Genomic DNA, 22,468 nt, shown 5'->3' with positions numbered 1-22,468 from the left:
AAAACATACAGGAAACAAGGTGAATAGTCTGAGAGCCACCGTTTTAGTTTGAGAGTGATCTAATTACAAAACGCTCAATTTTTATGATGTAATAATAAGTCGGGACCTCCCGTCTCGGCAGATATTGACTTTGCTATTTAGACGGAGAAAAACAATACAGACGCGGAGTGTAGCCATTCTTTTTTAAAAAGGTTAACATCTTAATAAAAGTAAATTAAAAAATATATACAAAAATGTAAAGAAAAATGCGCCAAAACAAGATCGATATATGCCAGACTGATCTGCTGCTCCAGGAAGTGTCATGTTGAAGTTATTGCTGCAGAAGAGAGGCCAACAATTGAAAATGTGACAGTTCAATTACTTAATTCTTCCCCCGTCTGTTGTTTGTTACACTTATTAATTTATGAAAACCTATAAATGTTGAGTAGTTTTAGTTAACGAAGAAACCGTTCAAGGGGCCACAAAATATCAAATGTGATGGTTCTGTTACCTATTCCTCCCGTTTCTGTCACTTCTTGCAGGCTATCCTCATTACAATGTGGCCCGTCCCAGAGACTGGGATGTCACAGGTTCAAGCCTTGGCCGAGTCAAGCCTCACAACATCTTTTGGGTCAAGTCGGATGATGTTTTGAAATCGTTCACATCTTCAACTAAATGAGACATGCATGCTATCTCCTGTGACTTGTATGCCTTCTCCCGCGGTCGCCCCAAGTTTCCCACAATCAGAGGAGGACACATGACGTCACACACATTGTTTGCAGAGGTACATAGATGCTAACGCCGTAGCGTATCTAGAAATGTAAATGTTGTTGTTATCGTCTTGGTGCTTTCTTTCATGAAAGGGTGTCTTTTCCACCCGGACCAGGACTACCATGGCGCAGAAACTTACAGCGGTTTATAATGAAAATAATGGATTGTCGACGCTTGGGCCAACGGGTCTGCCGGGGCAGTTGTTTGAGCTTTCGGAAAGTGACTCTGAATTAGACCTAAGATTTATGGCCCGAGCCCGAACCCGAACCCGAACCTGAGGCAATTTCGGGCCGGGTCGGGCCTGAAATGTCAGTCATACGGTCGGGTCGGGTTCGGTCCTGCTTTTTTTTTTTTTTTTTTTTTTTAAATTAATTAATAATTATAAATATATGTTCATTAAAAATATATACTTAAACTATGTATGGATACTAGACCAAGGAATACTTGTTATAAAATAAATAATTTGGATAAAACGGAGAAGGAGCTGTAATTGCTATTTAACGGAGCCAGAGCATGCTCTGTGCACGTGACGTGAATGCTGTCCTTGTAGTGGGTTGTACATAATTCACCCACGGAACCATTGTTTAGTTAGCGAGTTCCTAGGGGGACTCTTAATTCGGCCGGTTCTAGCGACTCCCGTGTTTGTTTTGTAATTGCAAGTTTACATGTCATTAAAGCAGCTCCCGTTGGCACCTTTGTTTGGCACTCCGCCTACGACTCCCGTCTCTGCTCGCTACATCCTCTTAATAATCTTCCCCTCCGCAAATTCGCATGATTTTGGCCTGGTATCCCCGATATGGAATCGGACCAACAAGAAGTGAAAGATGAACTAAAGAGAGGAGAACTGACAAGGAAAACACACTCTGGTAAGAGTGAACTGTGGAGCACTTTCAAATTGATCGTCGAAAATGATACAGACACTTGCGTTGGCTTCGCTGTGTGTCAATTTGACACTCAGCGAAGCCAACGCTAGAATCTTAAGGACGTACTGCTGCTGTGGATTATAGCCCAATGATCAAGTCGTCAAAATGACGGACGCTCTTAAATGTTTACGCCGCCTCTAAAAAAAAAACCGTCAATGACAGATTGTCGCTTAATGTAACATCTGCAGTGCAGACACAGAAATATAAAAGATGTAAATGTTTATACAGTTTTATTTAACTTAGGCCTAGATGTTGTAACAAAAGGCAGAGTTTAATTTGTTATCATAAATCACCCCTCCTTATAAATAAAATATGTAATTTCGGGCTCCCCTCGGGCCGGGCCAGAAAATCCAGTTAATTAGTCGGGCTCGGTCCGGGTTGGGTTTAATACCCCTCGGGCCTGCGTCGGGCTCGGGTGCTTTTTTTTGGCCCGATCTTACCTCTACTCTGAATGCAACTCTGAAAGTGAAGAAAGTTAACCTTTTCATGGAGATCTAGCAAAGCTGTTCTACTCAGGAACAGATGCCGAGGATTTTGATGGTTATGTTAAAAAAAATGAATAAAAAAAGAAACTTTGTGGTTGTCAGTAAATGCTACTTTTATAGACCAAGCACAGTGTGAAAAATTTGGAATCACTCCATTCTAAAGATAACAATATGGAATTATGAAAACCAGACAAGGAAATACCACCGTTGGCGTCTATGCAGTTATTTCCTTTTGTTTCTAGCTTTCCTATATGTAAATCTCATTTACTTTAGCAGATTTTGCACAGTTCTGTCACATACATTGCCTCCAACTTCCACTTAATATGTCTTGTTGAGAATTTTCTGTTTTCAAGACATATGGCATTTAGTTGTTTGTCTTGACACCTGCATGTCTTCTTTGGCCTACCAGTACGCTTGAGTTTAACAACCTTCCCATGCGGTTTGTACTTGGTCCAAATCTTCTATAATGCTGACTGTGAATAGCCCACATCCTTGGCATCCATACGAGTAGAGTTACCTTCTTCAAGAAGTTTTAACGATCCTGTCTTTGGTCTCAAGAGACATAACTCTTGTTAGAGCCATGATTCTTGCCAATCCACTTGGTCCAGGAGCCCCCAAGATGTGATAACTGCATTGTTTTTAACTGCTGACTAACAATGAGACCTAATCTAAGCCAGAAAAGAAAGGAAATTGACTGCGTGTGTCCTTATTTTCTACTCAAAATGCACTTATTATATATATTTTTTCTTAGAATTGAGTGATTCCATATATATTTCCCTGTGCTTGTTCTAGAAAGGTAACATTTACTGATCAATGCAATGTTTTTTTTCTTAAATTCTTTTGCTGTTTCAAAATGCCAATATGTTGCACTTTGGAATTACCTTACAATTTTTTTCTGAGTGAGGGCTTGTCCAAGACTGCTGATTCCATAATTTTTGCTAGGGGTTGTATATATATATATATATATATATATATATATATATATATATATATATATATATATATATATATATATATATATATATGTATATATCCATCCATCCATTATCTTCCGCTTAACCGAGGTCGGGTCGCGGGGGCAGCAGCCTTAAAAGGGAAGCCCAGACAACCCTATCCCCGGCCACCTCCTCCAGCTCATCCGACGGGATCCCGAGGCATTCCCAAGCCAGCCGAGACACAAAGTCTCTTCAGCTTGGCCTGGGTCGCCCCCGGGGCCTCCTGCCGGTGGGACATGCCCGAAACACCTGCCGAGGGAGGCGTCCAGGAGGCATCCTTATCAGATGCTCAACTGGCTCCTCTCAATGCGGAGGAGCAGTGGCTCTACACAGAGTCAAGTCATTTTTCAAGTCAAGTCATTTTTATTTGTATAGCCCTTAATCACAAATAGTCTCAAAGGGCTTAAAAAAATGAAATGATCTGCATTTATATAGACTTCCCAAAGCGCTTTACAGTGTGCTTCACATTTCCCAATAGCGGCCTTGCTGCCATGCAAGGCGCTAACCTGCTTATTGGGGGCATTAGGGGTTCAGTGTCTTACCCAAGGACACTTCGACATGTAACACGGAGGAGCCGGGATTCGAACTACGATCTCTTGATCCCAAGACGAGCGCTCTACCTCCTGAGCCACTGCCGCCCTCCCGGATGACTGAGCTTCTCACCTTATCTCTAAGGGAGAACCCAGACACCCTGCAGAGGAAACTCATTTCGGCCACTTGTATCCGGGATCGTGTTCTTTCGGTCATGACCATAGGTGAGGGTAGGTATATATACATATATATAATTTTTTCAAAGGACACCAGCTATGAACAAGACAAAAAAGCTAATAACCCCAACATGTTTCCATATTTAAGCATTGCATTTTGTTTTCTGCCCCTATGGCAAATATGCAATCCATATTCAAATGTGCAACCTTCATTGTAAAGTTATCCAGGATATACAATTTTCTTAAAAAAAATATTATAAATTATATAAATCCGATGCCACAGTTATATCCATCCATATTTAGTGTACGTTTGTGCTTCTGGAAAGCCACAAACAGCACACCTTACTAAAGAGACAGGATTGAGCAATACTGCAAACTTTTGGAGCAAGAGCAAACAAGCTCGGTAGTTCGATAACTTTGGTAAGTAACATGAATAAAATTATCTTTTAATGTCAAAAGTTAAATGCATACAATACTATTTTCTTAATGACTTTGCTTGTGCTTGCCACCCTGATTGGCTGGATTGCAAAGGGCACATATACGGGGACATTCTTTAGTCACTAATTATATAAACGGTTCGTTTGGATTGTTCTAATCAATGCCCAGGAAACAGAATGCAGTTAATCATTGGTTTGAGTGTTGTGAAATGCGAAAATCCACCAAACACATTAAGAGAAAAAAAAATCTGTGATGCACCAATAATGCAAAATTGGAGGGAATGCTGTTCTTCAGTGCCCCAAAACAATGTAAATATGTACCTGGTAAAGTACCACGCAGGAGAGGAACATCATCATGTAGATTATCTTGTACATGACGATGTTGCCCTCGAAGCTGACAAAGAAGAACATGCCGCCGCAGATGTAAATCCAGTATTTGACCAGAAGGGCCATAACCAAGCTGCCCAGCACGTGCATGATGTCTTGCTCGTCCTCACGCTCATGCTCCTCTTCCTCTATAGAAGACACACAAGGTCAATCACTTGTTTATTCCTTCTTTTTGCAATGCCAATTTATTTAGTTTCACCTTTTATCTTTTGGTCCTCCACTTGGACGCCCAAAAGACCCGCCTCCTCTTCTTTTTGCTTCTCTAACCTTTCGGTAAGAGTTTGCCTCAGCAGCAGCCAGAAGCTCAGCAGACACAACACCTAAAAACAAAAGATGTCTGGCTAAATGTAAGGCAAGAATGTTAGTACAATACATTTGCAGATTGAATCTCAGGGGGAAGAGCATTCCACAGCACCGGGGCTCAAATGGAAAACACTCTCAAACCTGTGGATCTCTTCTTGGCTCTTGGGATCACTAGTAGACCAGCATTTTCAGAGCGAATGCTCCGACTTGACCTATTATGTAACTCATTGAACAGAGCAACTAAAGTTTGAGAAAGTCCCTACAATTTTTTTTAATGCAAATTTCAAGAAAAATACTTAACCAACATATGTCTTTGCTCAAATGTGTTGATTGATTTATTTGGGCACAGTATGACAATGACAAAAAAAACATTTTTCTCATTCAACTATTAATTTCTTATGTATTTGTTTATTTATTAATCAATTAATATTTGTATTTATATGTTTGATGTCATTACGTATTGTCATTGTACTTTTTTTTAATCATTTTTTTAATTTATATATCAATTTATTTATCCGACTCGAATCAAGGACAAAACCTACAAAAATAGCTTAGATAACACAAACGTCTCTAGTTTCAACTTTCTACAGCTAACAGCTGCCATGCAATTGAATTTTATACTAAAGAAACTATTCATTTTCTTTCTGATTATTTTGAAAAACACGAAACAACTCATCATTTATGTTTTTTTTAACTAATATAGATCAGCATATTTTTTTAATTATTCATTTTGACCTCTTTGAGTGATATAATGGCTCTCCAAGCTTATACAAACACACATAATTTTCAAGTTCTATATTCACATTAAATGATGTGTGTCTGCTTTGTAAGAAACTAGACTTAGTAGTTGCTTATGCTAGCATCATTAATGCCAATGCTCCTACCAGCGCTGATGCTAGCGTTTTCAGTGCAACATACCAACTGAGATATGCTAGCCACTGATGCTAACGCCAGCAAGAATGATATTAATTGCACACTAAAAGGGATCGCACTAATTCTCCATACGCATTCAACTGACAGCACTAGTAAGCAAGTAATGTAAGTTTTTAAGTGAAAACTCGCTGCTTTTTTGTAAGTTTTGGATGGTGAGGCTTTTAAAAAGATGCAACTCTTTTGTGATTTTTCTTAAACCACCAGGGGCGTAGTAATTAATTAGAATAAACATTTGATATGAGAATCAATGATAAGAAGATGGATTTTTCTTTAACAGAACAATATCCAAAAATCAATTATTTGCTAATCCTTGCTACTTAGTTATAAAACACACACGAAAATCTTAGTCTGATACAAGCTTGGGGGGTTGGAACGCATTAGTCAATTACCATAGTTTTTACCCCTGTTATATGACCTTAAATAAGACAAAATGATACAGACCTTGGAGGAAATCGAATGAAAGTAGTTCCTCTTAGGCACGGAGAGTCCTGGTACGTGTGTTATACCCTCAAAGCTAAAGAAGTATTGCAGGACAATCAAGAGGTTCCCATAGGCCACCATGAAGGGCGACGACAGCATGGCGTAGCGCCGACGGTCTCGCACCATCCACAGCATGCAGGACCAGATGAGGAATACGAAGGTGAGCCACGTGATGTAGGTTATGCTCCACGCCTTAATAAAAACACGGGAGAAATCTTCATATGCATTTGGAACATTTGAATTTCATTTTTTTGTATCAGGCACCAAGCTCACCATCATAGCGATAAGAGCACAGATGTAGCTCTGCTTCATAATGAAGTGGAAGACTTTGACCATGGCACCCACACCTCGCTTTCTAAGGGCATCCTCACTTGACTCGGACTTCTCTTTAGACGGGGATCCCCCCTCCTCAGGAGGAAGGTTCACCTCGTACATGCACAAGTCTTCCTTTTCTGCTACATCGAAAAAATGCATTATAATTCTTTAAACTACTCTTCCAGTGAGGAAACTTGGTATATTCACATGCAAGAAATAACCCGATTGAAAAATTACCCAGTATTCCGATTATGTTGGGCCATGTAAACGCGCGCAGAAATCTGATTAAGGTATGACTATTCCGTTAGCAATGGTTGGCTTATTCCTTTAATTCTTCGATTACTTGTGCATGTATAGGCATGTAAGATCACTTGTGTGCGTGCACATTTTGCCTCATCCGTGATATTTATATGTCGCAAAGTACTGCGGAAATTTTAGGACAGGGACAAATGATACACGCGAATATCTGCTTACTCACTATAAAACTTAATGTGCTGTATATTGGTGGTTTTCTCGGGGACATTTCATTTTATTTTCTGACCCCATGGCGAGAAATGCCAACACTTGTATCCATCTATTTATAGTGCAAGCCACAGTTGTATCCTTCCAGATATATTACAAGTCCCTGCTTGTGGCAAGTCACATGTGAGCACAACTCCTAGGCATAGGACGCAGCAATGGAGCACAATTTTGGAACAAACAAGCACGGTACCAATTTTGGTGGGTGATATAAAGGAAATCTTTATTTAAAGGGACATTGTGTCTTATTTAGTACCTCCAAGTGGTAAAAATAAACATGAATACATTTTTTTTAAAAAGTTTTGATCTGAAGCGTAAGCAAGAATATATGAACTATCATGTAAAGTTAGTTTTTTAAATACTTGTATGTCGAGAAATGTGTATTTAGTTGACATAACAAGAGGCACACTTCAATGGAGCTTGCATGATTGTTTGCCCACTTGTTGCTACTGGTACCAAAGACCAAAAACCTTGCAAAAAAAAATGAGCAAAATAATTGGGAAAAATTTTGCCTTTTGGTCACTTTGAGTCTTTGTTGTTTTTATTCTCGTTTTCCATTGCACTCCACAAAACAGTATCACAATACAATATCTAGAGGTCAAATATTACTTAAATGTAAAAAAAGGCCATTTACAGTACTTAATGACAATGCTCCTGGAATACCTGCAAGCACCATGAATACAGGGTTATTCCTTTGTATCTGGGCATGTAAACGATTCATTTGGATTGCTCCAGAAATTAGACTTCTGATCCCGGTCGGGCTTTTGCCTGCATGTAAACGTATAAACTGTGGGAATTAACCTGGATACTGACCTGTACGCTGATCCGTGGAATGGTCTCCTTTGTAATGGGGGGTAGCATACAGGTCCAAATAGCGTGGACCGTTTTCAGTCACAGTGAAGTCAAAGGAGGTTCCATTAGAGGCAAGCACCACCTGTTTTTTAGTTTTTTTTTTTTCAGGTGACAATGGGCATATGTCACTTGCATGGTTTGTTTAAAAAAAAAAAAAATCTTTTTCCACTTGCAGATACTTTTGCTTGATCAAATTATCATTTTTTTACTTACTCTTCTCTATAATAAATATTATTCGTAAATTAAGAAAATTAATTTGTGTGTTTATTTTTGTATAAAATATCTTTGATATGAATTTATAAGAAATACATATCTTTAGTGGACACACAAATTCAAAATTAAAAAAAAAACAGAGCAAAATAATCCCTATGTAATACAAGAAAATGTAAAAGTAACACAAAGTGCAAGAAAGAACTTAGTTAATTAAAAAAGTGAGGGGGAAGGTAAGTAACCACAAAAGATTATTACATGAATTATTAGGACACAATATTTGGATGAATCTATAGAGAGAATAAATAAAACAGATAAACATAGATATAAAAATAAATAGAGCTAGATAAATAGATAGACAAGTAAATAATAAAAAGCCAGTCCAAAAAACAAGTTGGTTAAAAAAAAGATTTAAAAAAATGGACACAAAAATATGTAACGACAAAAATTAATCGAAGAATTAATAAATATAAATATATGAATAAAATATTCAGATGAATGAATGATTAAATGAATGAATGAATGGTTGGATACATTTATAAAGATAGAAAAGCTAATTGGATAGAGATGGAAAGGTAAATAGAGGTAGATAAATAGGTGGAAAAATAAATATTAAAAAGATTGACATAAACAGAGGTAGACAAATTAACAAATAAATAGATCAAACTGATAACTAGATTGAGAGCACTTGATAGATCAAAATAAATAAAAAACTAGTATCGGCAGGTACAAACATGTGTACTGAAAGAAAATTAAAGGATGTAACATGAGAAAAATAAGTGGGAAATTAATGAGCCAATCCAATCAAAAGACATCTGTATATAATTTGATTTTCATTAGGCAACTCCCAATGTAATAAGAGCAAATACCATTTTAACAAATTAAAAACGAGTATTTGCCAATATTTCCAAACAACTGAAGTAATTGAAGAAAAATAATTCAAGCAAGTAAACAGAGTAATAAAAATGAGTGAGAATAGTAAATGTGTCTGTAAATGATGCTCATGTTACCTCCGATGTACTGATAGCGTCCTGGGTGGAGAGCAACTGAGGAAAAAAGAGCAAATAAGACTCAATTAAGACTACCTTGCACTTTGTATTGTAATAAATGGAAACAGCTCCTTATGGTCATATTATCGGTATCAAACACAATATTTGAATCCGCCAAACATTGAAGCCCCACTCGGACACACATTAGAATGAACCCTTCTGGGAAATCAAACGCACATTTTTCTCATCGGTGCCTTGCCTGGACTCCCACCACATCTGCCTTTTCTTGTTGGCAGAGTTATTTGTCTCGTTTCCGACCAGCTCGTCCTCCTCACATGTGTCTTCCTCTTCGTCATCCTGTAAAAACACAGATAGAGGCCAAGCGGCTTTGGTGTTTTGATCTGATCTACGCTGGAATACTTAAATCTCATGTCGTTTTTCAGCTTTCCGTGAAGCAATTCTGAAACTGCCACATGAGAGCGATAACACAAAGATAACAATACATCCACCTAAAACAAAGTTTGATAAATATTTTCATGATGTTATGGTTACGTGATTGGTGCATGAGGAATGATTGTGTTCCAAGAAATGGTTGAAAAGATCAAGGTTAGAGGTAAGATCTTGAGCCCAGGCCTTGACCCGAAATTTGGGCTGGGTTCGGGCTTAAAATGTCAATCATTAGGACAGGCCAGTCGGGCTTCTCTCTCATCCATTTTTTTTATTTTTTCCCTCCCCTTCATTAAGGATCTACACAGCATGCACCTAGTTTTACTCAAGTAATTATCTAGATAAAGAAAATACTTACCAAACCAAATCAGTTTAACTCAAAATAAATAAATCCAACTTAATTTTGCTTCTCTGTGTTGGGGTTAAGGACGCGCGGGTTCCTTCTTCCACCTCCCTTACGTCAGACATAATTTCTGCTTCTCACCAATAGCTTACAAGCTTTTACAAACTTTCTTTCTGCTTTTTGGCCAAATCTTTTACTATTTGCCGTTTGTAATCTGCATAATTTGATTTTCTTCGCTGTGCCATTTTGTTCAGTTTACCTTTTCGTTCACTGCATGTCACCGAGATGCGCATTTCAGCGCCAAGCCATTCATTTTAACACACTTGATTTGAGGGACTCGGCCTAAGGTAAACCCCAAGCTGCGTAGCCCAGCCGAAACGCACAATTTGGCGCTGAAATACGCACGGTAGGAGTAAATGTTTGTGTTTCCTTTGCGGCAAATTCAAGCTTCAGGTATATTTTGAGGCTCGTTTATCAAATAAAGTTCCGTCGATTTCAGGTTTACATACCCGCGACTCAGGCCGGGATGATTTCTTTAAGCTGGATCTTAACCTCTATCGAGGGAGTATGGTTTCTGCGGGACGTTGACTCAATGCCCAAATTTTTCTTTAAACAAATAACTTAAAAGAGTTTGTGGTATCTCAGTTGGATAGTCGAATTGAGTAGTGTGGGTATACAAAGTCTTTGGAACCAAGGCTAAAGTATGTCCCCTTCCAAAGAAAATGGGTATGGGCAAGAGTAAGGGACACAAGCCTCTATTCAGGGAAATGCGTCTGAAAGGCCCGAGCTTCTCCCAAGTAGTAAGCAGGAAATACAATCTCAATTCTTAGAGTTGTTCTCTTGCCCTCACCAAAGACGTGTAACAGGGGAGAAAGATGAACAAGTAAAAGTGGTTGCATGAAAAGAGAAGTAATGGGATGAAGTATTTGTGAGATACTAACACAAAAAATTATTATACGATAAATTGTACCTTTAAACCCTTGATAATCCGATTATTGAACACACCAGTCAAGTGTGAATTTATGTGCTATCCATGTTTTATGGAAATAATTTTCTATGGTGAACACACAAGCACACAGACACACACACAAGGGATCAATTGATGGATACAACCCTGTAAGTCTTGTAAGAAAGCAAATATTGACCATGTACAAAAAGTCACACACACACACACACACACACACACACACACACACACACACACACACACACACACACACACACACACACACACACACACACACACACACACACACACACACACACACACACACACACACACACACACACACACACACACACACACACACACACACACACACACTAATCTATAAAACCATTACATAAAAACGGGACAGCGCTTAAAGCTTGGATGAGAAAGGTATTTTAAGGAGCGCAGTGGAACGTCCTCCAGACATAATATATTGTGTTGAGACGCTGAGGAGCCTTGCACTCACAAAATGGGTTGGGGTCCCTTTCATATCCTGAAAATACAACAGGTCTGAGGACTTTCTCAATAGTTCGGTAAAATGACATATTATCACTTTTTCTTTCCACAAGAAGCAGTAATTTTCCACAAACTTCATAACGAATTACTTCAGGGTTGTATTATTCTTTTCACAACCATGTTATAGTCACCTAAAAATGAGCAAAAACAATACAGGGATCAGTTGGAGTCTCCTATTGCTGATTTTATCTCCCAATACTTTTGTTCCTGTTTCTTTTCAAGGCAATCTTTCACTCCAAGTCAATTAAATGTGTTATAAATACAATACAAAACGGCTTACTCTGTTATCCGACAATTTTTATTTTAAAAGCTGTTTTTTACTACAATATATATATATATATATATATATATATATATATATATATATATATATATATATATATATATATATATATAGTCATTTACAGACTTTTAATAGTCATTTTTTCTAGTAAAATGAAAATGTAGGACACACGTTTTTTGTAAAAACAAATCTATTAAAAGGAAGCCATTTTTGTTTTGTTTTTTTCAAGTTGTTGTACACTGAATTAAATTATTTATAAGATATTTTTTGTGTTTTTGTTTTAAAAACGAAAGACTTATAATCAGGTTGGAATATTAAGTTGTTTGTAATCTTTTTCAATGAAATGTAAAATATAACACCTGAAATGATTATGGAAGTATTATATTTAGACAAAGATTTGGTTAAAATTGAGTTTATTTTTCTTAGCTTTATTGTATTTTGTTGTTGTTGTAATATTTGAAAAATAAAACAGCAGGGAAAGTTATATTTTGTTCTATTTTTAAGAAAAAAATACATATGTACAGACGCTGCCCTACTTACGAACAAGATCGTAAGTACCGTAAATTGAATTTGTTCGTATGTTGCTTCAGACTATATTTCGTATGTTTAAGGTTTATATAAATATGTTTACGGCTTGTATAAGTAATCTGTATTGTTTTGTACTAAAAAAAAAAAACATTTCATAAAATAATATGCTCTATAACATTACAAAGCAGGCTGAATGATAAAGCATAGTACCGAAAAACAAAGCTACACATTAGGTGTTGACATTCTGTGGTCTGTGAAGCCCTTTGAAAATCCTTGTGATTAAGGGACATACAAATAAACATGACTTGACTTGACTCTAAAGGTAAAGAAAGTTTAACTTACTTTTGAAAGAGTTAGGCGACTTCCTCTTCCGTGGGAAAAAAATGGACAAAAAAAAGCGATCCAACCATTTTCTCTACCGCATCAAGCTTTCTAATTCCACTTTCATTTCAAATCGAATGGCTCGCATCTTCTTTACACTAAGTTTACACCAACGATATTGAATGGATGCACGAGATATTAAACAATAACAATGTCAAAGTTCTTAGCGTGCTAGAGATACAGTGCAGTGTGTTTACACACGGACGAGGAGGTAGAAGCCAGATTTCTTCTTTGGGGTGGATGCTGGGTGACCACTCACAGCACCACGCGGCGGAAAGAAGCACTACAGCACTGTACTTTACTCGGAAAAAGGTGCACACAATACAAAATCTAACTTACAGCAATGTCCGGATATTTTACGACATTCTGAATTTTTTTGACGAATCTACCGTTTTGCGTAAGTCCAATGGTCGTAAGAAGGGGAGTGTCTGTATTTAGGTTTTAAATAAGACATACTTAAAATGAATATATTACCAACTGGCAAATATATATTTTTTCATATTACTAGAAATAATTCCTAACAAAATTGTTATCAGCTTGGTGTATTTAATGTTTAACTGTATTGCAACATTCTTTAAGTCTCTCATCTCATTAGCCACACCGCTTATCCTCAGTAGGGTCGCGCGGGTGCTGGGGCCCATCCCAGCAATCATCGGGCAGTGGGCGGGGGACACCCTGAACTGGTTGCCAGCCAATCGCAGGGCACACGGGGACAGACAACTCACTCGCTCATCCACACCTAGGGACAATTTGGACCGGCCAATTCACCTGAAATGCATGTTTTTGGAATGTGGGGGGGAAACCGGAGTGCCCGGAGGAAACCCACGCAAGCACGGGGAGAACATGCAAACTCCGCACAGGAAGTCTGGAGCTGGATTTGAACCCACGCAGGAGGTTCCCAAGACATGAACTGTGCCGCACATGCGCTAACCACTGCGCCGCCGTGCTGCCTCATTCTTTAAGTAAATAGTAAAATTACAAAACAATAAAAAAAAAAAAAATTTTAAATTTAGAAAAAAATGTATAACAATGAAAATACCGTTCTAGATGAGAAAAATGATTTGACATCCGAACAATACAATTCTATTCGGAAAGAAGATCGTTACATGGTTTAACATTGTCCTCATTTTTTTGCTATGTAATTTTAATCTCTGCTGCTTTTTTGAGGAGTGGGTAAATTTCCGTAAAGGAAATGATATTATTGTATCAGTTTGTTTCTTATAAATTCATATCAAAGAGCTGTTATAATAAAAAAGGGCATCTTTTTTAAAAGTAAGAGGCTTACAGTTAGCTGTTCGACAGGCTCCTGCAGCCATAGGCGGATAAGCGTGGCCAGTGTGTAGTAGAGAAGCAGCAGCATTATAGGGTTGACGAAATGATGCCACTTGCGCTTGGGATGAACAATCAGCTTCCAGGTGCGGCCGCAGTTGCTCTGAATGATTGGTGACATCCCAAAGTACCTGTGGGAGAGCCATATATTAAATATATAATATAAAGTGTAATACCAAATGAGGTACATAACAAAACTGTTTGATTCACAAGTGTGCCATCAAAATGGCTAACAATCACTTTCATACTAGAAAGGTAGGCTATGACAATAAAGCGAAACTTAAAAGATAGTAGAAAAACCCCAAATGTGTAACAACCTGGTTCTGGCGAGTACTGATACAACTCAAGGCTGTATCCAAACTGCAAACTAAAAACACTGCTTGTAACAATGCAGAGACTGAATAACAACTGAATGAATGTATATATCAAGGAGTGAAGTTATGTTTATTTGTATAGCCCTTAATCACAAAAAGTCTCAAAGGGCTACAGACTAAGATACACCTTTCCCTGATCTGAAATCAACATGAGGGAAAGGAAAAACTGAAAAACCTCAGCATGGGGAAAATAAAGATACCTTGAAAGGGTTCATAGTTTTCCCCCTTTAAGGAAAATATCCACCTTTCAGGATGACCGGGCTGCAATAGATGTTGCAAAGGCATCAACAGACAATAAAAAGACATCAACAGCATGAAATATATGTAATAACTGAATGTCCAGTTGACAGCTTCCCGTCACAAAATCTTGACCAATGCAGCAGGTTCTAGATTATGGCCGAAGTGCCAGTATGATGGCTCAAAATGCAGCACCAAGCAACAACCAGGCTTCTTCCTTCCCCATCAGGCACAGTCAAAAGTAAAAACACATGCATACAGATGCTAATTCTTAGCCTGTGTGCCTGTAGGGTTTGTCATTATATGCTGACAGAAGCAAATTGCCCCAAATTGTTCAACATCCACCATGTTTACCACCTTTTACGACGAGAGAAGAACATTATTTTCACAAGGTATGTGCAGTCCAGATGTGAAACAACGTGGTTGTTTCTATATAAACCACAACATATTGTCTCCTGCCTCATGCATAATAAAACAAGCTGGGAGCTTGTACTAGGTGCCCTACAAGCCTGACATTCATGCACTCAGTGGGTGAGCTTCATACATGCATCCAACAATAGATTTGTGGCTGTGTTGTTGCCTTCTTACTGTATCATACAACAAATAAATATTTGCTCTGCTTTAACAGACTCCCCAAATTGTTATCTTGTGTAAAAGGCTCAAAACGCACTCGTGTACTTAGGTAGTTATCTCCTTCAGCGTGTTTTATAGTGCTTCTATCTCCTTGATTTTAGAGAGTGATGAGAAATACTTTGTCAGCTTTTTCTCTGCCAGATTTGAGCTAGATACCTAACAATGCCTTTGCTGTTAAAATTGACAGAAAAAAAAACACAGAATTACAGATGTTCTTTCTTTAGATGATTTGTTAAGGTAAACACGTTACGTGCTAATGAGTACTATAGCAATTAAGAATTGATAACGCTGATTTTTTTTCATCTTAATTGAGTAAACCAGGGGTTTTCAGCTATGTACCCAAGGGCACAAGGTAGCCCCATTAGAAAACCTGAGTAGCCCAGTAGATGGTTCTGAAAACTAGTGATGGATCATTGTGATTTTTCGGGAAATGTAATCTTTAACTGTTATAAGAAATATTTGACATGAACAGTGTTTAAATACATGATCAAGTCTTCCAAAATGATTCTTAAAATTACCTTATAATTTAATTATGGAAATCACTCAGTGCCCTGATACAAGGCAGATGTTTTAGTGGTTGACTGTGCCTATTTTAACCCTACTTACAATAATTACGGTACTAAAATAATAATAACATAGTTATAACTTGATAAGTTGTTATTTTAGATCAAACTGGTAGTCCTTCGTGCTAATCAGTAACAACAAAGTAACACTCAGCTTATCTTCTTACAATCTTGTTTAACAAGTGAAGCCCAGGAGAAGCAACTTCCTAAATATTTTGCGTACTACAATGTCAGCAACCAGGAATTTCAAGAATAATATAGCACCTGTTTGGACCAACTAACTTAATGCTGTTCCCTTTGATGATCTATTTTAAAAGCCTTAAACAATGTTGACCACGAATTACTCGAACATCCATACAAAGTTGGCATGAAAAACTAATCCTAGTAATGCATTGAGAATGATTTAATGCAGAACACAAGCCGTGGTGACTGAGGGTTACCAATTACTACAGTGTAAACGGGATCCGCAGTTTTGTTAAAGGTTTGTGTGCCTCTCTGATTCCACATTTTTGTAAGCCATTAGCTGAACTTTTGCTCATGTTTACATGTTTTACTACAGAGCTAATAATATATAGTTGAGCTGTTTTTATTTGTAAACACAGACTGTGTGACATTCTATTTGTTCGTCCTTCTAAGTCGATTGTTTGGCGCTTAGCTATGTACAGGGAGTTTAATTTACTATAATTACTTTACTTTTGGCCAATATGGGAGTGTGACTCGTTTGTTGCATAAGACTGTGCCAACTATTGCCCTATTACTAGTGATTCCATTTTATTTTCATTATTCACACTCCTGCCCATTAAAAGCTAAAATGGACACCAAAGATAGTGCAGTGAAGCAGGAACAAACTATTTTGCTTTTTAATCATAACCAATTATTTAAAGTACAAAAGTAGAAACAACTTGCTTTTTTTATTTGAATTTTATTTCTCTTAGCAGTTGTATTTCATCTGTTAAATCTTGTTGTCAGAAAAGTTTTTTTTTAAAGCACTTAAAGGCATTTTTTAGTTTTATCAAATAAAATTATTTACAGTCAGCAGCTAGTAATATGCCTGTCAGTTATTTATCATTTTATAGTCTGCCTTTTAAGCAAATGATTATAAAATGTTTTAACTATTTATCCATTTCGTTTTATTATTCCGGTGATGCTGTTTTGGTTGTTTAGTCAAGGGTCACACTTAACTAGGTCCTGAATTGAAATATGTCCTTTGACAATTTTTTCTTTACGAATTTAGACTCAAATGAAGGTAATTTACCCTAACTCGCAAAGCAGTTGATTGGAATGGTTTAATAGTAATACCCTAATACATCTGTCAATAATGATAATAATAATAAGTTAGTTTACAACACATGTAATTAAAAAAACTTGTATCCCTCATTACTGCAGAAAGCAATTTGGAATTATGGTGTTGTAATTTATATGCATGGTCCTCCCTGCACAATAAAACAAATTGATATAGTTCATCGCAGTCCTATTAGATTTATTACTAGTGACATGTTTATGACTCATCACTGTCAGCTCTCCGAGCATGTTGGCTAAACCTCCAAAGCGCTAAGATAGCAATAGTATGTTTTTATTAGGCCTTTTCTCATAAACTACTTTTCTTATAATTAGTCATATGAGATATTTAAAAACTCACTTAAAAAAGGAAAACGTTTAGTAAGATAATTCTATCTATCTATCTATCTATCTACCCTGGTCATATCCCTCGAGAGGGGTGACCGACAGCAAGACAAACACATACACAAAAACAAAGAAAGTAAAAAAGGGGAAAAGTAGCAAAAAACACACACAAAAAGTTTTGGGGGACCATGGCCAACCCAAATGCCCCAACACCCAAACAAGTTAAGCACCTCGGCACCCAAGTTGGTCATGTTTTCGTCCCTCCAGATGAAACGGGACACAAGAAAGCGGCCATGTCACTCGGGTCAGGGTGATACAACACTCTTCTGTTCAACAGCAGGGCCTGACAGCTTTTACTGGTTTACTCTTCAGTTCACTGGTTTATTTTTCAGTAAGAGAAAAATATAGTAAAATCGTTTTTCAAAGGGACATTGTGTACTCTTTGACCACTAGATGATACTGCATTGCGTAGTCAGTGCAACCACAAACAAGTGCTACAAAGCACAAGGATGAATGCAAACTATCGAGACTCAAGGGGACCAAAAAGTACCTTTTTCTCATTCTTTTGCCTGGCCTTTCACAAAGTTTTTGTGTTTTGGGGTACTCTTAGCAGCGAGATGTTGGACAACAACGTCAGTTCCCTCTAAATAAGTTTCATGTTATGGAAGATGAATACACATTTCTTGACTTAAGAGTGTTTAAACATTGCACGTTAATGTGTGATGTGTTTTTGTTTATTGTTCAAATCACTCTTGTTTTTTTTTTAATGAATTAAGTCTTTCTTTTTACCACAACAAGGCAATAAATACACAAAGTCCCCTTTAAGTAAAATATAAATTTTAAAGTGGACTATAATTTCGCTTAGAACATTTAAAAATGTATATTAAATGAAAATATTTTAACAATTTTACTCATTCATCTTAACAAAAGTATTTTTACCCTTATTTTACTAACATAAAAAATTAAGATTTACTTTAGAGAATACCTTTATTTAGCCTTACAATTAATTATTGAACACAACACAAACACTTAAAATGAGCAGAAATGTCTGTCAGGAGAACCCAAACACTTTACTTTGAAAGGTGAACATCGCATTCATTTGACTAAATATTTCTGACTAGCCTTCTTAAAATAAAATAAAAAAAACATCACTATTTTCATTCTACAAATCATAAAAAAAGAGATAAACTTCTGTCTCAAACAACATTGTAAAAAAAGCAATAGCTATGCAAAAAGTTAACGAGTGCCCATCTGCCGCTCGATACTTTTTAAATATTAAGGATCTGACCTGATAAAGCCGTCGTCTGGTGCAACAGACTCCTGGAAGAATTGGAACTGATAGAGGTAGAGAACCACCAAGTGTCCAGCACTGAAGATGGCCATCAGAACGCACATACAGCTGAAGAGAAGCGTGTCGAAAGTGCGGCGCAGGGACCACCAGGTGCACAAAAAAAGGAAGATGAAGAAGTAGACGGCCGAGGTGAGGGATGGAAGCATCATCCCTGGTAACAAATTCACAAAACGGTAAATTTGAACCATGTTTACATTCAGGCAATAATCAGATTGGAAACAAAGTATTGAATTTCTGAAGTAATCCGGATTAATTGATTTTATGCCTAGAGCCAAACGAAAACTCAGTGCATGATACATGACGTTTACGGGTTTTCGAACTATGACCGCGATGAAGTCGTAACGTAATAATGCAAATTGGATTATTGTGACAGCACGGCGGCGCAGTGGTTAGCGCTTGTGCGGCACAGTTCATGTCATGAGAACCTGTCGTGGGTTCAAATCCAGCTCCAGACATCCTGTGCGGAGTTTGTATGTTCTCCCCATGCTTGCGTGGGTTTCCTCCGGGCACTCCGGTTTCCTCCCACATTCCAAAGACATGCATTTCAGGTGAATTGGCCGGTCCAAATTGTCCCTAGGTGTGAATGAGCGAATGAGTTGTCTGTCCCTGTGTGCCCTGCGATTGGCTGGCAACCAGTTCAGGGTGTCCCCTGCCCAGTGCCCGGAGATGGCTGGGATGGGCTCCAGCCCCCCCGCGACCCTAATGAGGATAAGCGGTACGGCTGATGAGATGAGATGAGATTATTGTGAGAGTTTACATGATCGGTATACAGTACCGCAATCCCTCGTTTATCGCTGGTAATGGGGACCATAACCCTTCGTGACATGGGAAAATCTGTGAAACATTTTTGCATGCATTTTTCGTAGTAATAAGCAACCAGGGACAATGGATCATGGTTGTGCAAGTGCGTTTCATTTTATGACAGAAATTTGCTCTGCCAGCCCCTGCTCCCATCAATAGTTGGCAAGGAATAATGGATCGCATTAACCGTGCATTTCATCTTAGACAGGACAGCACGGCACACCTCCGGACAAAAGTGCCTCATTATGGGTTTGGGGATAATGGATCGCGGCCGCATGAGTGCACTTCACTTTTTGGTGAATGGGCCTGACAAAGAATGTGTTCTGCCAACCCCCGCCCGCAGCAATAAGAGATCATGGTAAATGGATCACAGAATGTTTTTCAACCCACAATACGCAGATGCTGTATAAAGCGTTAAGTAACATGGTATAACAGTACTTGCATATTCTAAGTAGCAGTTGTGTATAACATTTTCTTGAAAGCTGAAAATCACAGTTCAGGGTGGTAACGACTATTGAATTCTCACCTGTGGTTCCTAACAAGATGGTCACCACCACCTTTCCCGCTGTGGTGATCAAGTTCCCGATGACCTCCTTCACTTTGGACGCCACCAGCGCTACCAGCCGAAGGATTTTCATTTTGACCCTTTCCTTGACTTCTTCCTCTTCCTCCTCTGCCTCCTCAGCCACGCCATCGTCTTCCTCATCTTCTTCGGCCTCGTAGCCTCCGTCAGAGCCCTCCTCCAGCAGGATGTGATCTTCAAGGCTCAGCTTCTCCACATCGTCCTTTTGGTGATAATGAGAGAAAGGCATTGTGGGAGGGATTTAAATATACATATATTGTACAAAAATAAAATATACTATAAGCATTTGTGCTCGTCATGCAAGTGGAAAAACAAGTTCAGCACCATTGTTGACGATATCATAAAAAGAGATCAGAATTTAGAAAAATTCTTCTTAAAATGAGTGCTACATTAAGCAGAGTCCCAAATACAATTTAATTCTAAATGCAATTTAGAATGTTGGTGTTCCAATGTGAGCATGAAGAAAAGGTCAAAAATCGCACTTGTTCCTCGGCTTGAAAGTGAGCGTTGTCCTGAGCCATGTCCTCTAGCGTTCTCTTCTGCACCAGATTCCGACACAGGAACCAGATGGCTCCGCCCACCATGCACATGCCGATATCCGGTACGAAGATACGGATGCCGTTTCCCGCATCGGCACCGATCACGCTGGGGAGACAGAAACTAAAAACTTGCACAAACCTGCTACATTTGAATGCATCACATCAGTAACAAGCTCTTCACATTTGGACATTTTCTGTTTATTCAAGTGTTTATTGTTTGGTAAATTCTTTGGGTTTGGCACACTAAAACTAAATAGCGTAAACTGGAGATTTTTTCACTTTACAATGTAGAATAATGTTTTTTCATGCCCTCTATCACAAAATTTTTCCAAACAAACAGAAAACAAATATTGTGATTAAGAGCTATACAAATACAGGGAGTGCAGAATTATTAGGCAAGTTGTATTTTTGAGGATTAATTTTATTATTGAACAACAACCATGTTCTTAATGAACCCAAAAGTCTCATTAATATCAAAGCTGAATATTTTGGAAGTTGGAGTGGGGCTTTTTTAGTTTTAGCTATTTTAGGAGGATATCTGTGTGTGCAGGTGACTATTACTGTGCATAATTATTAGGCAACTTAACAAAAAACAAATGTATACCCATTTCAATTATTTATTTTCATCAGGGAAACCAATATAACAGCTCAACATTCACAAATATACATTTCTGACATTCAAAAACAAAACAAAAACAAATCAGTGACCAATATAGCCACCTTTCTTTGCAAGGACACTCAAAAGCCTGCCGTCCATGGATTCTGTCAGTGCTTTGATCTGTTCACGATCAACATTGCGTGCAGCAGCAACCACAGCCTCCCAGACACTGTTCAGAGAGGTGTACTGTTTTCCCTCCTTGTAAATCTCACATTTGATGAGGGACCACAGGTTCTCTATGGGGTTCAGATCAGGTGAACAAGGAGGCCATGTCATTAGTTTTTCTTCTTTTAGACCCTTTCTTGCCAGCCACGCTGTGGAGTACTTGGATGCGTGTGATGGAGCGTTGTCCTGCATGAAAATCATGTTTTTCTTGAAGGATGCGGACTTCTTCCTGTACCACTGCTTGAAGAAGGTGTCTTCCAGAAACTGGCAGTAGGACTGGGAGTTGAGCTTGAGTCCATCCTCAACCCGAAAAGGCCCCACAAGCTCATCTTTGATGATACCAGCCCATACCAGTACCCCACCTCCACCTTGCTGGCGTCTGAGGCGGACTGGAGCTCTCTGCCCTTTACCGATCCAGCCACGGGCCCATCCATCTGGCCCATCAAGACTCACTCTCATTTCATCAGTCCATAAAACCTTAGAAAAATCCGTCTTGAGATTTTTCTTGGCCCAGTCTTGACGTTCCAGCTTGTGTGTCTTGTTCAGTGGTGGTCGTTTTTCAGCCTTTCTTACCTTGGCCATGTCTCTGAGTATTGCACACCTTGTGCTTTTGGGCACTCCAGTGATGTTGCAGCTCTGAAATATGGCAAAACTGGTGGCAAGTGGCATCTTGGCAGCTGTACGCTTGACTTTTCTCAGTTCACGGGCAGTTATTTTGCGCCTTGGTTTTTCTACACGCTTCTTGCGACCCTGTTGACTATTTTGAATGTAACGCTTGATTGTTCAATGATCACGCTTCAGAAGCTTGGCAATTTTAAGAGTGCTGCATCCCTCTGCA

The 22,468-nt window shown here is 38.4% G+C and overlaps 1 protein-coding gene across 2 annotated transcripts in view; it reads right to left on the bottom strand.

Moving 5' to 3' along the window:
• piezo2b (piezo-type mechanosensitive ion channel component 2b) overlaps positions 1 to 22,468 on the bottom strand; it is a 119,261-nt gene that overhangs the window by 59,094 nt on the left and 37,699 nt on the right. For both annotated transcript variants that reach the window (XM_088346588.1, XM_088346590.1), the window contains exons 5-15: positions 20,751 to 20,913; positions 20,212 to 20,470; positions 18,822 to 19,035; positions 14,060 to 14,234; positions 9,523 to 9,642; positions 9,307 to 9,342; positions 8,048 to 8,168; positions 6,674 to 6,852; positions 6,362 to 6,592; positions 4,884 to 5,004; positions 4,619 to 4,812 (exon numbers count right to left, since the gene is read on the bottom strand). In XM_088346588.1, coding sequence (XP_088202714.1) covers positions 4,619 to 4,812; positions 4,884 to 5,004; positions 6,362 to 6,592; positions 6,674 to 6,852; positions 8,048 to 8,168; positions 9,307 to 9,342; positions 9,523 to 9,642; positions 14,060 to 14,234; positions 18,822 to 19,035; positions 20,212 to 20,470; positions 20,751 to 20,913 — 1,813 coding nt within the window. The remainder of the gene's footprint in view (positions 1 to 4,618; positions 4,813 to 4,883; positions 5,005 to 6,361; positions 6,593 to 6,673; positions 6,853 to 8,047; positions 8,169 to 9,306; positions 9,343 to 9,522; positions 9,643 to 14,059; positions 14,235 to 18,821; positions 19,036 to 20,211; positions 20,471 to 20,750; positions 20,914 to 22,468) is intronic.

The sequence above is a fragment of the Urocampus carinirostris genome, chromosome 1 (genome assembly GCF_059441175.1).
Source record: "Urocampus carinirostris isolate Australia breed hairy pipefish chromosome 1, RoL_Ucar_1.0, whole genome shotgun sequence".
In the NCBI taxonomy this organism is placed as follows: Eukaryota; Metazoa; Chordata; class Actinopteri; order Syngnathiformes; family Syngnathidae; genus Urocampus; species Urocampus carinirostris.
This window is presented reverse-complemented; position numbering and strand designations above follow the sequence as displayed.